A 16,626-nucleotide genomic window follows, 5' to 3' on the forward strand; every position below is an offset into this window, starting at 1 on the left:
TGTGATTATTTTTCCCTTTGAAATTAGTTTAAAATAAACACCTTAGTAATGTCCACATTTGATTCGGAATAGAGGTCATTAATATTGCTGTTTTTGTGTTCTTGGGTTTTAACCGGGACAAAAAAAGAACGAGTGTGCCTATCTTAAAGTACAAGTTTAAACCGTGATATGATGGAGATTACTTGAGATGATGCTCCCATTATGTGTTTGCTCCAGATTTCAAGGAAAACAATAATGATAATAACAGTAAGACCTTGAATTACATTACCCAAATGTGTTGCTTGAACAAGCATAAAAATAATCCTGAGAATACAAGTACAATAAACAAAAACTTTCATTGCACTTTCTTGTTCCTTAATTTAAGGTCCAGTCCATGCTGCTTGGTTTCTGGTCTTTTGTATTCATTCTCTGGTAAAATACAATTAAATGTGCTGTCTGATACAGCATTTAGTCTATAAGCAAATTGTTCCTTGCTGCGTTGCAAGTTGTTTGCCTTGTTGTGAAGACTGCAAGAAACAATTGTGCCCCAGTCTCCGTTTAATGTAGTTTTACAAATGCTGTTTGCATTTAAAATTCCTCATGTTTTAATCACATTTGTGAAATAGGTTTAAATACTTTTAATAGGCTACTAAGAATTAAGTAACTACTAAAGAGCAGCGTATGTTAACGTGGTGGTAAGATCATTGTAACCCGTTAGTAAAGCGTGATAAAATAAATGCTTTTTTCCCCCCAATTTGATACCTGCTAAGCCATTCCTGTACCTTAATCACAACTGAGAAATGTGTTAATAGTAAAATGTATGGAACTTGTGTTTTTTCTGTGAAACAACGAAATGGGCTTTTAAATCTTAAGTCTTACTTTTTCATTTAAAAGCAGAAGCGACACCTCGTCATGTATTACGATCGCTCGATGTAACTAGCGTGTCCGGCTAAAATACTTTTTTTTCATAATAGCTTTAAGAAAGATTTGTGGCTTAACATGTTGCGATCTCGTTTGTACTTTCTGCTTGTAAATGAAAAATAAAGGCTTGACCAATTTTAAAAGCCCATTTAATTGTTTCATAAAAGTAAATGAAATCAGTTTTACTATGAGCACGTTTCCCAGCTGTGATTGATACACGAATGGCTTAATGAGTATCAATTTAATTCAGATTCTACCCCCCCCCCCTACTCTAGTAAAGTAACTGTTTATAACGGAGACACTCTAATTGGAATTGATAAGGCAAATTAATCTAAAAAATCTCTTTGACATTTCTGCAGTCACTCCTTATAAAACAGCTTTACAACCTTGTGTATAATCAATTAGTTTTACTCGCTTCTTACATTAGATTAATAAAAGGAAGAAGAATGTTGTCTAGAAAACAATCAGTGCTAACAACCTAATAATTTGTCTGAAGTCTTAAGGTTTTTTTTTCATCCAGCTGTTTGCAATGTATTTTTGTATTATAAAATTAATTTAATATATACACTTTCCTGCCTGCCTAGTCACATCCAGTAAACAACTGAACAAGGTGAGCAAAAGAGAAATAATTTATTTGAACATTGTACTGTTTATTTTCTACCTTAAATAACACACACCAGAAAGGACAGTTATTCACATTACCAGTATGCAAACAAAAATAATCCTTCCATGTTTATAAAATTTACAGTAATCAGGAATTATCAGGACAGTAATGGATGCATTTTGCTTCATTTCTTGAATTCTGGAGCAAGACTAGGTTAACTAGCTTTACAATGACGTGATTAAGCTGTCCATAGGATCCCTGTGGAATTAAAATGTTGCACGCATGTGCAACGAATAACATATTTTATTTTTAAGATGACATCAGCAAATGTTTTTTTTTTTTTTTACAGAATATACATATGCAGTAATTTCTCATACACCGTAACTGATTTTTGGAGACTACTTTGAAGTTTATTTTTTAGGACAGTTATCTTACTGCCTCCCTTTTCGTCTCAGGCACCCATGTTATTACTTTAAAATGCTGAATGTGCTTGAAACCCTACTAAGACTTGATAGACGAGCCCACGGTTGCAGTTTAAAATGAAACCGCAAAAAAACCCTTATCCATTGAAGAGCTGTAAAACAAATGGTCTTCTGGAATTCTGGACTGATCATGTCCATTTTTTTTTTTAAATAACATTTTTATGGTAAGACTTGTTAATTTCTCTTTTCCCAAAACTAAAATAATAAATACATTATCCTCTGATGCAATGTGGTTTTCTCAGATGTTTTGCCATAAGGAGCAATACAGCACTTCATTAGAGAGAGAGAAAAAAAGAGAAATTGTAAATCAATTTTAATAGGTGCCATACATTTTCCATTAATCTATAGGTCATGTTCCAGATGGTGCTGTTCTTAGTAGCGTCCATCTGTGTTAAAGTATAAGTGGTTGTGAGAGGTCTTCTTAAAGACAGTTGGAAGATTTCAGCTGTTCGGGGGCCTCGCTGTCTAGTTTGCAGATTACTTTATAGATTGCTTTCTTCCACGAGGGATCGGTATCCTTTGCCATGGAGATGGCATTGAAAAATTCTTGTAATGTTATTTCAGCAACTTCAAGAAACCTATCTGGAACCTGTGGGGAAAAATCAGTGCATTACTATCCATGAACATGATCGTACCAATTACAAAGTTATTACAAAATGTAAAAACTGAAGTGCATACTTATGGTCTGGATGAAACTGATTCTAAAGGGGAAATGTTTAACAAGTAGGAATCCTTTAGTGATATTGGCATAGTGATGGGAGGCTGCATGGACTGCAGATGCGACTGCCATGTCTTTTTTGGAAATGTTTAAAATAACTAATTCAAAAAATTTGAATATGCTGCTTTTTTTTCTATAAACGTTTAATGAAACCTCTAGTTTTTTAAGTTCAAATTCCACATCAGTTGTTTTGTTTCTATTAACTGGATGGGACATATCAAGAAAAGAATCTGCCCAATCTGATATTGTTTCAACTAGAGTAGAGTAGTTATCTGAATGTTATCGGAAAGTTATTTTTCCCTTTAGCTCCTAACAAAAACCCTCCCTGGGAAAGGCATGTCTTGGTTCCAAGTAAAGAAAACTTTCTCAGCTATTTCCCATCAAACTCTCTTCTACCTCAGAATTTACAGGATCTTTGTCAGCGTTCCGCGTCAATAGCAATCCGAGCCTTGTTCAGGCGTGCTGTCCCGCTAATCCGGAGTTGTTTTAGTGTGACTCTGGGGCTTCCTCTTCCCACAGTTTTATAATAAGCATCTCTAAAGTTTAAATAATGGACTTAGACACAGGTGCATAGCACCATGAGGGTCAGTGCGAGGACAAGTTGAGACGTGACTATTGGGAGATACTTGCTTGTCAATGTGCAAATAATACAGATAAGAGGACCAGTAAATGTGTTTGCCATAATGAGAATGATTTAGTTTGGCTACAAAATTTGGCTCAGCAAAATGAATTCAAGTTAAATAAAAAGCGGCAAAATAATTTTGTATCACTTTGTGCAGTATATTCGACTAATTCAAAGTATTTCGTACGAGTGGGACAGATATAATCTACTCAATATCCCATATCCGAGTCCATTCACGTCTTGGTCTTTTTTTTCAAAGACAGTTGGAATATTTTGCTAATTGTTCTCACTGTGTAACAGAAAGGACTTCCCTCATGTGAATCATGACGATGCTAGTTTAGTCCCCGACATTATCCATGACAAAAAGATTTAAAAAAAGCAATACTGGATCCTTTATGATGATTTTACAATGCAGGTAAGATCTATTATGACAGCTGAGTTTATGTGCTTTACTGGACCCTGGTTATTTGAGTAACAAGTGCGTATGCTAATTTGTGAAGTTGCTTCTGCTTCTATTCATAGGTTTTAAGGCTATTCAGAAGCGATTTCAAACACTAATAAAACTAAAAAACAATAAATAAAAAAAATTAAAAAATTTGAAACGAGTTGTGCTTTCATACCTGAAAGTCGTTGGCCTTGTTGTAGTGCATGTTGAGGGCTCGAAACAATTCAGAATCTCTGGAAACCGTGAGGTCTTTCGCATTGTTCACTCCATCCACAATCGCCTGGCGGGCAAACTTTTCCATCTGGATGTAGTAAAACTCACGGAAGTTGCTGAACCATTTGATGAGCTGGGAGGTGATGCAGCGGTTAAACTGGAAGCAGAAAAGTGATCCGATTGAAAGCGTTCAGTGGTTTTCAGAAGGATGAAGATGTTACTTTTTATTGTTGAACCAATCGGCTTTGCACCCAACACTAATTTCTGCTTTACTGAAGGTTAAGATGCAGAACACATTAATGTTTAGGCATTTGAAAATAATGTATGACATCCTATATTTATCCCTGCATATGTAAAGGCACTGGACTATGTGTCTTTTCTTTATTTCATATATTAAACGTTACTATTTTCTGCAAACAACCACCATCTAGCTGGTTTCAGGGAAGAATTCAAAGTGTACTGATGAAGTACACCAAGTTTTGAGGTAAGAAAAAGGGGGTTTAGGTATGGGGTGTGATTGCCTGTGCAGAAGAAAAGCAGGGGCAACCTTCCTTCTCAGTGAGTCAGTAATTTGACAGAATGGAATCGGACACCAGGATTATATCCCTTTTGTTCAGTCTGACTCCTCTTAGCAGGGTCATGGGCCAGGAGGAGACGCAGACTCACATCTGACCTCCCCTTGGCCTACAAAGCCAGCAGTACAGAAGCGGTCAATAAGGTTACATTAGGAAGGTCAGATTGCAATGGGATCGGCCAGCAAATAAATATTTAGCCTCTTCATGCAATATGTCCTGATTTCAGCAAATATGATATTTATTTTATATTATTACTCATGGTTTTGTTTCCAGAGTTTTAAAAACAAATCTGAACAAACCTAACAGCATGTACATATCGCAATGCATAATACTGATGTATTTATAACCAAGTGGTCTGCATTTAGGTTTATTTCATACTGAGAAAGCAGCAATAAATAAGATCTATGATTCAGCATATCATTTTCCCTAAGTTGTACAGTGATAGTAAAATAAAATAAGGTAGAACTAGTCAGTACGGTATGCACTGTATGTAAATCATGATTCAAAAATGAAATATGCTTTAAAGAAGGCACTTTCTACACCTCTGGACAACTGTCTTGATCATGCAATTCCTTATTCTGAATAGAGCATTTTAACCAATGGGTTAAAATTAGCATTGTTTCTGCAGTTGCACAATAGTCCTCTGACAGTTGCCTGTCTCTTCTGACCACATATATAACTGAATGGTTCTACAGGATGTTTGCCATTCCAAGTAACGTGGCACACATTTGCAGTCCAGCATATGCTGCTTGTAAACCCTTTTTTTAAAAGCCAATAGATCATTGCTTCTCCTCTAGACAGTATATATTGGACAGTTGGTTATGTGGTTCAGCTCTCGTCTATATTGTATTTCCTAATAGCCCCCCCCCCCAAAAAAAAAAAAAATCTGTCCTAGTCCTGCTGACAGAACGTCGAAATGTTTTGGGCCTGTCTGTATGCATATAGCCATATCTGATGCAATATCTGAAAACAATTGTATTCCTTACTTTGCTTACCTTGACGTCTGGGAAGAATGTTTTCAGTACGTTGGAGCTGGGATACCGTGTGTAAAAGAACATTAATTTAGCTTTCTTCAAGTGATTGGGTGTTAGACCCTCCTGGATGTGTGCAGGAGTTAAGGATCAAAGCATATTCACTTTCACAATTTTAGTAAAACAACAAATATCATTGTTTTGGTGTATGGGAAAATATAAACCAACTGAAGGATATGAACTGTGTTTTTGAATATTGATTTAAGAAATAGAAGCAGGTAATATAAAAAACACTTCCTTGTCCAGTAATTATATCATATTATAATATGAACTACTATTGCCTTTGTTTATGTAGATACAATCAACTCCTCATCTCCTGTCCATACTCTTAGCTTAGTCTCCTATTCCTGATAAATCGCATTAGAGAAAGACATGGTTCACTAAACTGCAGGCTCGATTACCTCACACTTACATTATAGGCTAATGTTGGCAAACTCTACCCTAATAAATTTCATTGGGGACCACCAAATGTAATCTGTATTGTGACCACAGATTGGGATAATATTTTAGTATTTATGTTGTTCAGAATTAAAAATATAAACATCAGGAATGTAACATATCTAAACATAGCTGATGGAAATATTGGGCTCTGATTTGCTTTCTGGTATACACTCAAGTGAGGATACCTCTCCAGACACAATAACAGGATTAAACAGTCACCATCTGTAAATCAAAAAGCTATGACAAACTTCAATTACCAATTGAAATACTCAACCTTTGTCCTGGTTTCTACGAGTTTATTCTCCATTCGCTGGGACATGAGTACATACGTAATTAATTAATCATTACCCTTCTAGATTTGGATTTGTTTGTAGGTTTCTTCAGGTTTAAAGTTTAATAATTTGACTGATTTCAATGACATGGCAGCCTCGATAGTGGGCCATCAAAAGTGAAAGTGCATTACTCATTTCTAAGATAAGCATCAAATCCCTGCTATTCAAAAGATCAGGAAGCTATATGAGACCTCTGTAATAGCCCACTTGATGTTTTGTGAGCAGTGGCTGTTATACACTGAAACCTAATTATGTCGGTGCATCAAACAAAGTAAAACAAGCAAAAAAATAAAAAAAAAAAAAAAAAAACAGACCTTCAGCAAAATTAAAAGGGAGGGGAGGGGAGGGGGGCGCATGTGATAATGTTGCTGTTGGTTATTAAAGGTAAGAAAATGCTTAATTGGTATTACTACTCCTATTATTGTACCTACAAAAACCTAAAGAACCTGTTAATGAACTAGCACATACATTAGCCAGAAATGATTGTTGTTGTTGCTGTTGTTTTTCCTCCATTTACTTCATATGTAAATAATGCATTTTAATTAACTTCCATTAATGTTTGTGAAGAGGAACATGTGATAGTGTTTCATGTACTTTTATAGTCTCATTCCTGGCTGTTGTTTCACAAACAAGGAACAATGCTAATCAAGGTGACATTTTCTTCAGATGCGCACATATATATATATATATATATATAATAAAATGTCAAAGGTTCATGGTATTTTCTGAATAAAAACACTATTTCTGCCTTTGAAATCAGCCTCTTGTTCAACACAATTTCTTATCAAAGCCATGTATTCCTTTTTATTTGTCTTTTTCCAGACTTAGTCATTACTTTGTTCAGATTAAAGAAGATGCTATAATTTTCTTTGGGGTTACCTAGATCAAAGAGAAATTTCTCCTTGAAGTCTGTTCTGCTGGAAGTCTTAATGCTGCACTAAAGCTAAGAGTCACTGCTGTGTTGGAAAGGGAAGAAAGGAACATTGTCATTTTGTTTGTTGGTTTGCCTTGGTCTTCAAAGACACTAGATGGGAATAACATTAAACTTGCAGAAAGAAAGATTATTATGATACACTACCCAGCTGAACGTGAATGCAAAGCAAATTCCCATTTTACATTTTTTTGAAAATTACCTTTGCCATTGACGCATTGGAGTGCATAGGCTAGACATGGCTGCATTTGTGTTTTCAACTAGAAGCTCATCCTAGTCTACAGATGTATACCATTGAGGTAAGCGTAAGGAGTGACTATGAACAGGCACTGACTAGGAGCTATGCTTAGACTGCTAGGGTCTCCAGGTTATGTTGTTACTATCATTTAAATAGGAGCATTTGTACCACTGGTAAACTACCACTACCACTTCGGAACTCTCATTGCACCCAGGTCCTAACAGCTCCTGGATTAAAATGTACTTTTCTCACACACAGACAGTTTTCTCTTCATAATGTTTAGCTCAGAATATATGACTGTCATCTGTCATTATTTATCCTGTAATTTCTGCTATGTAGGGTATTGCTTAATAATAAAACGTTTTATCAATAACATCAAACACTGAAATGTAAAATCTTCAGTAATACAAATACAAACTAAATGTACGTAAATCAGCATTTCGCAAAAAAAAATCGCTGCCTTCCGTTTACCTAAATGTAATTTCTTTAATTAGATTTTTTTGTCATCACGCTTGTAGAAATCAATTTTAGTAAAGGATATATTTAATGACATATAAGGATTCCGTTCTGTCATGTTCTGAAGATCCCCACGTTCCAGTTTTACGTGGGGAAGACAGAGGCTGTCCACTGGAACCTGGCTGAGAGGTGCTTGGTGTGACTGGTGAGCCACATGACTGGAGCTGACCTTTGATCTGACCTTGATGGCTTCCCAAGGTATGTCTACCAACTCTGGTGAAGACCTGTCCATAGATGGGGGGATGCATAGACGGCTGCCAAAATTACCATGAGGGCCATATTTCAGGAGATGTTCAAGTATTTGGTTTTCCTGTACTGCCTGGTGGTAGTTAAATTGAAAAGGTGTTTGAGGCAAGTGGTAGGGCCTCTTAAGCCCTTGGCTCACAGAACTAGGGTGATTGAGAGAGGACTTCCGCACGACCAGTGACAGTGCCTCTGTCTGGTCTTCATCAGCTGGTGCCTCAGCATTCTGATAATACTCGAAATGTCTGGGTTTTACACTGTCCTGAAAATGAGCCAGTTCCGGAGCATAGGGTGGTAGATTCTTGCTTTCAGAAGCCATGTTATCAGATATGGATTCCTGGTGATTTTGCAGTTGAGGTGCCTGGCTGTACAATACAGAGGTGAACTTCTTTAAAACAGAGTCCACACTCTCATTTACCACCCTGGATAACTCATGTTTTAATGTGTCTGACAAATTCTTTCCATCAGCTAGCATCGATGGGGCAATGTTGCCAAAGGGCAGTCTATCTCTTTGCACCTCTCTTACTTTTTCCATCTTTTCAAAGCCACCATCAAAACCAGCACTTAAGTCATAGTTAGAAGTCGCCATAAACTCTGTGTTCATATTGTTGGTATGGAAGGAGAAGCTAGCCTCTTCTGACTCATCCTGGTCATCATGCTCAGAGTCACTGACATTATAAACATGGAAGAACTTCTCCTGCAGTTGCCTCAGCAGCCTCTGCATAGACTGAAGCTGTTCTTTAAGCTGATGGCACTCGTCGTCTTTACTGCTGGTTCTGGTGGCTGGCAGGGCTTCACCCAGGCTGTGGTTCTGGTGCTGAGGAAGTCTCTGCTTCCTTTTGTTTTCCCTGTAGCTTTCCCTCGCATCTCCTGAGGGATCGCTTCTGTCCCTGTCGGTAGGAACTTGCGCATTAGGATAAACCGCCATTCCTCTGATGATATTTTCCACCCTGGCTCGTTTGGCTTGGCGGTGCTCATTAAAAGGCCTGTCGGCTTCAAAGCTGGTGGTTGTGGATGGTTGACTAGCGGGGGACGACGGCTCCAGGGTGCTTTCCTTTGAGGAGCTGCTGCTTCTGTCCTCTTGACTGAAGTCTGCAGTGGTGGAACTGGGGACAGCACTGGGTGGCAGGTAGAAAAGGCTCTCTTCTGCTACCCTCTTGTTCTGTATTGTCTTCCGCAATAGCTGAGAAATGATGGAGCCATTTGAGTATAGCCTCAAGGAATCATCATAGCGATTTCTTTTGAAGCAAGAGTGAGACAGTTCATTTTTGTCCTCTACCGGGTAGCTCGCTGTGGAGCTATGCATGTTCTGCTCTGAGAGGTTCATGTTGATTTTATGATGTTTAAACTAATTATAAAAACCTCTTTCAAGATGAATATATCAAAGATGCCATCAAGTAGGGTGTAGAAGATAACTGAAAGACAATTGTAAAAAAATAAATAAATCTGAAAACAAGTCTGATTTTTAAACAAAGCTACAAAACTTATGAAAAAAATACAATTTCCTGTTTTTGTTATTAGCAAGAATGGAATTTCGCTAATAATTAAAAGAAAACATATTTAAAAACAAACAAACAAAAAAAAAACAGGGTGGACCGTGGACTGTTACCCCTCTTTTCAATGTACTGTACTAATAATATACCTTTTTTCAACCAGCTTCCACTTTTCAAGTCTAATTAAATTCTAATAGCAACAACTATGTTTACAATACCAATGTCATGTTTAATAAATAAAAAAAAAACAAATGTGGAGACTTTGTGCATTGCATTCATTTCTTATCTCCCCTTGATATATAATATACAGTATATTGCCAATATATCAGAATGCTATTTCACTATATGAAGCCTACCTACATTATTACCAAAAAAAAAACAAGGAAAGATCCATGATCTGAACTGGAGAACACTATAGTTGGTTTTCCTTTTATCTCATCACTTAAAAGAAGTTTCATATGCATGGTGTAAAAAAGTTTATAAACATTATAAAATGCCACCTTTTAATTGGAAAAGGAGAGAAAGACTGATTCTCCTTACGGAGACCACACAGGAGATCAGACAAAGCACTTTTTTTATCTCTACATTGTTGTAGAGGATAAAACAGCTGAAAAGTCAATACTTACAGAAAATAAAAGCTTTAAGACAAATTGTACTTTGGGTGATTCAAGCTGCCAAATTACATTCAATTACTAATTTGAAACCAACATAATCAAAGGTAGCTTTCAACATGCTCAACAAGCTTTAATAACACAACACACACTCTAGAAAATAATTGGTCCTTTGAAATGCTAGGTATGCTGAACAGCTGTAATTTTAATATTCACACTGAATATACATTGCCACCACGACAATTTTTTTTTAACTAAAAATGCAGCGACATTTTTATGAAATCACGTTTTATGAACACCGAGAGAAAACCTGTGAAATTTGAAATACAGTAAACCTGTTTCACAATACATCAGGTTTATTATTATTATAAAATCAAACTTGTATATTTTAATTATATTTTCTCAAAACATACAGTTCAAATAAGCATCATTTAAGCTAATAGATAAACAAGGGTCTTATGGTTTTATCTGGAACCCTTGTTTTGTTTAGTCTAATTAGACCCATCCCACCCTCTGCATATTAATTAAGGTCTCAATTAGTGTCAATTTCACTCAAAAAGCAATGCATGTTCCCATGACTAATAGTTTCCATTGCGTTTGTTATATTTACAAAAAGTGATTTTGAATATGAGATAAACAATACGTTGTCTTGCGTGTGGCATGGCCAATGGTAATTTGGCGTTGGGTCACTATTTTTCTGTGTGTTTCTAAATACACGTTTTCAAACTATTGTGTGTGCTTCAGCATGCATGTCTTATTATAATACATACAGGAATAAACCAATACTGTGTGACAAAATCTCCATTGTCTTTAGAACGGTTTTAACTTCTGCTATCTTGTTAAACAGTAATAAAAAGGGGAAATATTTATAAGAACTATTTAAATAATAATAGTTTAGATTTTAGTAATAAAATATTAAAGGCCTACTTCCTTTAAACAAAACAATGAAATACGTTTTTTATTCTGAACAATCCAGGTAGGAAGTCAATCAGTTAAAAAAGCAAAGATTATATATATATATATATATATATATATATATATATATATATATATATATATATATATTATATAGATATGTCATTGTTTTCAAATACTTTCCAATGTATTCATAAGTAGACTAGGTAAGCGTTTCAAGTTTTTTTTTTTTCTTTTATTAATAGTCTCTAAGATTCTTTGCTATACAGGTCCAGTTTATTGATCCATCTGACTCACTAACCATTCTCCAACTCAACTCATTGTATATTTGAATATTTATTGCATAGAGTTTCTTGGTTCTATTGATTTAACAAATAATATTACGCTGCAGTGAAAATGTTTGATGTGTTATGGAATTTACTTTTGTATGAGGTATAAGCAAGGACATTAAAAAAAAAAAAAAAAAAAAAAAAAATCAAGTCGGACAAAGCCTTCCTCTGTGATTTTGTTTAAAACAACTGTATATAATAATAATACAAGATTGTGCTAAATGTTACAAATGATGTATTTCAAACCTTTCTATTGTCTTATTATGAGTGTCTTATTATGATTACCGTGTATGGTGTTTTGTATTAAGAAATGCCTATTTAAACTCAAACATTTTAGGTATTAAAAACGTGTATTTTAAACTGGAGATTGAAACAGTAGAGATACATACGTAATAATAACTATATAATTAACTTAATACAAAGCTCTTTTCTGCATTATTCTGTTTTAAAGACAGTACGAAAGTGTGTGTTGTTTCATTTAAGTGCACAAAGTGTACACACCTGGACAGAGAAGTAGAATGCCAGGTATCTAGTAATGGAGGATGCAAATGTTTTTGTCCCCCGTTTGTTTGTTTTACATTACTAAAAGAACACGGATAACCTCAGGCTGAGACAGTGTTTTACACTCTCATCCATGCTTAACGAAATCTACCTGTACCTTTGTTATATTCAGATTGAGTAATACACACTGTTGCCATTGATAAAGCGCTCTTACCTTTATCAGTGATGAGGTGAAATCGAATCGCTGCTCCGCTGAAAGTAAAGTTAACGCTCCACACTGAACGGTCCCTGGAACTCTTGCATTTATTATACTTAGTACTGTATTAAGAAAGTCCCTGATGTCATAACCCACCGTCCCACACCCCACCCCCCGTGCCATAAAAGGTAAAGGGGATTGGCCACGGCGAACCAATCGAAATCCAGATATGTAAATGAGGATTGTTATCAGAAAATAGTCATTGCTTGAGGTTTATTATACTTTTTCAGCTATGCGCAAAAAGAGAGGCCGTTTGAGTAGGATGGGAATGGTGACGTTTTTGTTACTGAAGGCATGCCTGTGTTCGACTGTTGCAGGTAACTAGGTTTCATATAAAAAGGTGCAGGACAGTGTCATTTCCGAAAACAGCAAGCAGATTCGATTGATACAGGTCAACATCTCGATTTAGGAATTATCTTAAATAATAAAACCAAATTAAAACTTAATGGCGTTTCACTATCTAAGCGTGGCCTAGATTAGATTGTGATCACTTTACTTAACACCCACAATTCAACTCAATAGTTCAAATACATGTGGGTTACACAGCAGCGCTTATTTGAAATAATGTAATTTGTAAAATTCAGTGAAGGATTTTTTTTTTTAATACACATTCCTGCAGTAAAAAGGAAGTAATTATTTTGTCCAAATAGGCATGACTATAAAATCATTCTGGCGTTTTCCCCCGTAAAACTAATGTTCTGTAATTATAATATGTTCCTAATTGTAATTGTCTTTATATTGAAGGCTATTCGGTTTCCAAAGTACATAAAATTCAAATCTTTTTAAAGAAAGTGTTTCTTGAAACTTGTTCACTGCATAAAGCGCGATAACTGAAATGTTTCTGTCTGTATTTTTGCTGGAATAAATAAAGTCGCAAACGCATCTTTTGCCCCCTGTTTTTTGTTGGCTTTTGGTACGAGCCGACGGGATTCTCCCCTCTTGTTCAGGGCGGTGTTGGTTTATTCCCGATTGTTTCCGCCCCTGTTTCTTGACAGTTCGGTCGGTGTGTCTCTTGGTTGATCTGCCCCTGCCACCGCCACCGCCGCCGCTGCTGCTTCTGCTGTCTCTAACGCCATGTTGTCCCAGTCCCGGTGCCTTTCCCGGACTCTCGGTCGCTCCCTCTCTGCTATCAGCCAGGTAAGGACTGTCAAGACCGGAGGCACGCAGCTCGGGGGCTGGCTAGTCTGGGTTCTGGAAGTAAAGCACATAGTTGAGTAGGCCGCGGGTAGGCCTCACCAGCACCCAAGGACAGATTGACACTCAGTTTGTAGGGTTCTGGGGTGACTTCCCCAACGACACAGAGGGTCACAACACCTGACAACGAGTCACCTCGGCTGTGAAACACAGGCGATCCAATGGTGGAGCAGCTCTGTGTCGGAGACAACAACTGTCGGTCAAACAAGTACTGTGTGTGAGGTCATTAGAAGTTCTTGAAAAATGTAATATTTTATTAACTCAAAAAATAGCTTCTGCGTTCATTATTTAACTTGCCTAGACCAGATTCTGTAGTATGTAAGCAAGCAATACACTAGTTTAGGCTAACCTGCCTATAGGGAGAGAAAAAAAAAAAAAAGCTACTGTGTTTTTGCACAATAAACCATATCTGTGCAAGAGGTATGGTCTACCACAAGTTATTGATTTGTTACAGGTTGATAATGATTTTACCCAGAAACGTTAAAGTCAAAGTCCCTCAAGCACCCATGAAGGGGATAAGCTTCCAACATGTTACTACCCAGATCCTTGAAAGAGTAAGTTAAAATGTCAAATTGGAGTGGTTTTTAACAGACCAATTTGAGACAGAATGGATAATGAGCAGTTTAATTTGGATTTTCAGTTGTAGTAGTTTGACAGGTTCACATGCCAGTATCAGTGACATGCAACAAACAAATAACAGTACTGCATGTCGGTGTCTTTCAACTTCTGACTAATAAGCAATCACACTTAAAAAAACAGATATATTACTTTTGCAGACATACACATTATCTTGCTCTTTAGAGTTCAGAAAATGAACCCCCGTTTCCCTTTAGCCTGGGAGCTGTACACAACAGCTGTCCAAGTAAATCTAGACCTGTGAATGATTGGTGGATGTGAATTACTTAAGGCAGAACAGCCCACAGTGTATAGGGGCTTGTACTGGAGCATGCACAGTCTGTCAAATTGTAAAAGTTGTGTAATACTTGCAGTTTGCTACATAAATGTGTAATGATACCACACACTTGTGTTGTTTTTTCATATCATAACATAAATACAAGTGTACATTAATTAATTAATTGATAGTTTTAGGAGAGATTTATTCATAGATTTATTCAGCGCTGCAGTTTTCCCCCTTTTTCACCAGGCCATCACCATTGTTATTCTTAATTTCCAATCCTTCAAGTCTTTCGGTCTCTTCTGATAGCATCTGAAAACCACATGTATGAATGCAGTTACACTGAATTTAGTACTGTCCTGGATATAATTATTGCACTGTGCGTGCTTGTCAAGTGGATATTAGAGTATGCATGAATTTATATTACGAAAAACTAAATGTATAGTGCACTTTCTGTGTCGTTGTTTTTCATCTAAGAACAGTAAGTCCTATATCAAGTTTTAGCTTTCTGAGAGACAATTAATTATGGCCTAATAGTTAATAGTAGCTGTTAAGAACCTAATAAGCGTAGCAAGCTTCTGCAGGTTTCGTAAATGTTTTCCTATAGGGCTGTACTTCTCATGCAGAAGTCTTTGATGTAAGTGTGTACTTTTCTTTACAAAATCATCTCGGCATTGCTTTAAGTAAACAATGCAGAAATTTTAAATTCAGCACCCTCATCATTGCCCATAGTGACATGTGTTTTAAATGAACAACATTTCAAATTTGAATACTAGTTTTTGAATCTTAGGCACTAATGGCATTAGGGGTTGTCTCCTATGACTTGAATTTTAATTGAACAACAAAACAGGAAAATATCACAATGGAATCATAGAGTTTAGGGAGAACTGTGCATTTGATTCATATTGAGCAGGATGTCTGAATACTGAGTTCTAAATGTTTGCTGTTTCTTCGTACAGGGTAATAATGTCTTAGGAAGGCGGACTGTTTCAGGTGAGTTGAGATGCTTACATTCTTAGGGATTGCATGCAGACTGGTCAGTCCTGCCTGATTTTTTTGAGTACAGGATCTGTGTAAAATAACAAATTCCAGATGAATGATTCATGAAAGGTTTTCAAGCACGTAACACCCTCTGATCTTTCAAGCAGTTAAGTGCTCTCTACAAAAAACTGATTAATTAAATTTGCTATTAATAGGATATCTTTATTTTCATAAAAATTGAAAAATGTGTTTGTTACATGTTTTTCTATTGCAGGCCTTTCTGCGTGCCATCGGCTAGCTTACAAGAACAGCAGACCGTTTCCGTGAGTGTGTGTGTGTGTTATATATTTAATATGTGCTATACTGGTCAAGTTGGCAGTATATGTTAATGTATTTAAAATACATTTTATGAGTCAAGTTATATCTACTAACCACAAAGCAGAAAACAAGTATGTACATTCAAAGAATGATATTTTTTGCTTTTTATGTCATTATTCACAGTAATCATGTTGTCAATCTTCTGTTTCAGGGATTGCAACACCAGATCCAGTGTCTTCCACATCAGGTATTTCAAGACCTCTGCAGTCTGTAGTAAGTATTTCTCAACAATCTGGTACATTATTTAATTAATTACTTCTGTTAACCAAGGATTATACTATTAGCTTTAGTGACAACGTTCAGTTTTGAGTCCTTGCACTACGCATTTCCTTACTCCGATCAACAGTGTTGTGTGTTTACCCTCTTTTTGTTTTATACAGACAATGAAGTGGTCACGGTAAATACCCCTGCATTTGCAGAGTCAGTCTCAGAGGGAGATGTCAGGTGGGAGAAAGGTATGCCTTAAATTACATCATGCATCTAGCTCAGGGGAGCACAACTAAAGGTCCAAGTCCCGCCAGGTTATCATTAAATAGTTAATAGATTAAGACCTGGATAGAACCTGGAAGAAATAACAGGAATAGAATGACCCTAGCTGTGTACATCTGCTCTTGTAAAAAGTTATTGGAATAGTGTGTTCTGGTTACCTCACTGGTATCAGTAAGGTAAAGCCAAATTACTATTTAAAATTTGTCAGAGGAATGAAGCATGTTCATTCAAACAATGAATATGTAGAATATTTTACCAGGTGAGATTAAGCACTGGAATCATTTCAAAAAAAG

The 16,626-nt window shown here is 36.3% G+C and overlaps 2 protein-coding genes across 6 annotated transcripts in view; one reads left to right on the top strand and one right to left on the bottom strand.

Moving 5' to 3' along the window:
• The window catches only part of LOC121324374 (dihydrolipoyllysine-residue succinyltransferase component of 2-oxoglutarate dehydrogenase complex, mitochondrial-like), a 45,416-nt gene that overhangs the window by 19,881 nt on the left and 8,909 nt on the right, over window positions 1-16,626 (top strand). Inside the window, exons 1-7 of one of the 4 annotated variants that reach the window (XM_041266125.1) lie at window positions 12,644-12,713; window positions 13,392-13,533; window positions 14,045-14,144; window positions 15,445-15,478; window positions 15,741-15,789; window positions 15,996-16,057; window positions 16,225-16,299. In XM_041266125.1, the coding sequence (XP_041122059.1) occupies window positions 12,659-12,713; window positions 13,392-13,533; window positions 14,045-14,144; window positions 15,445-15,478; window positions 15,741-15,789; window positions 15,996-16,057; window positions 16,225-16,299 (517 nt within the window). In that variant the 5' untranslated portion in view covers window positions 12,644-12,658. Of the gene's footprint in view, window positions 1-12,643; window positions 12,714-13,361; window positions 13,534-14,044; window positions 14,145-15,444; window positions 15,479-15,740; window positions 15,790-15,995; window positions 16,058-16,224; window positions 16,300-16,626 lie in introns of those variants that run through there. The other 3 variants (XM_041266122.1, XM_041266126.1, XR_005951233.1) reach the window with 3 other exon arrangements.
• Window positions 1,338-12,542, bottom strand: LOC121324375 (prospero homeobox protein 1-like). 2 transcript variants are annotated; one of them, XM_041266127.1, is made up of 5 exons: window positions 12,355-12,542; window positions 8,074-9,706; window positions 5,546-5,662; window positions 3,947-4,141; window positions 1,338-2,575 (listed from the first exon to the last, which is right to left on the bottom strand). In XM_041266127.1, the coding sequence occupies exons 2-5, from the start codon at window positions 9,616-9,618 to the stop codon at window positions 2,408-2,410; spliced, it is 2,025 nt and encodes a 674-aa protein (XP_041122061.1). In that variant the 5' UTR covers window positions 9,619-9,706; window positions 12,355-12,542; the 3' UTR covers window positions 1,338-2,407. The 2 variants fall into 2 exon arrangements, with proteins under 2 accessions (XP_041122061.1, XP_041122062.1); XM_041266128.1 differs by having other exon boundaries at window positions 1,339-2,575; window positions 5,555-5,662.

The sequence above is a fragment of the Polyodon spathula genome, chromosome 12 (assembly GCF_017654505.1).
Source record: "Polyodon spathula isolate WHYD16114869_AA chromosome 12, ASM1765450v1, whole genome shotgun sequence".
Taxonomy (NCBI): domain Eukaryota; kingdom Metazoa; phylum Chordata; class Actinopteri; order Acipenseriformes; family Polyodontidae; genus Polyodon; species Polyodon spathula.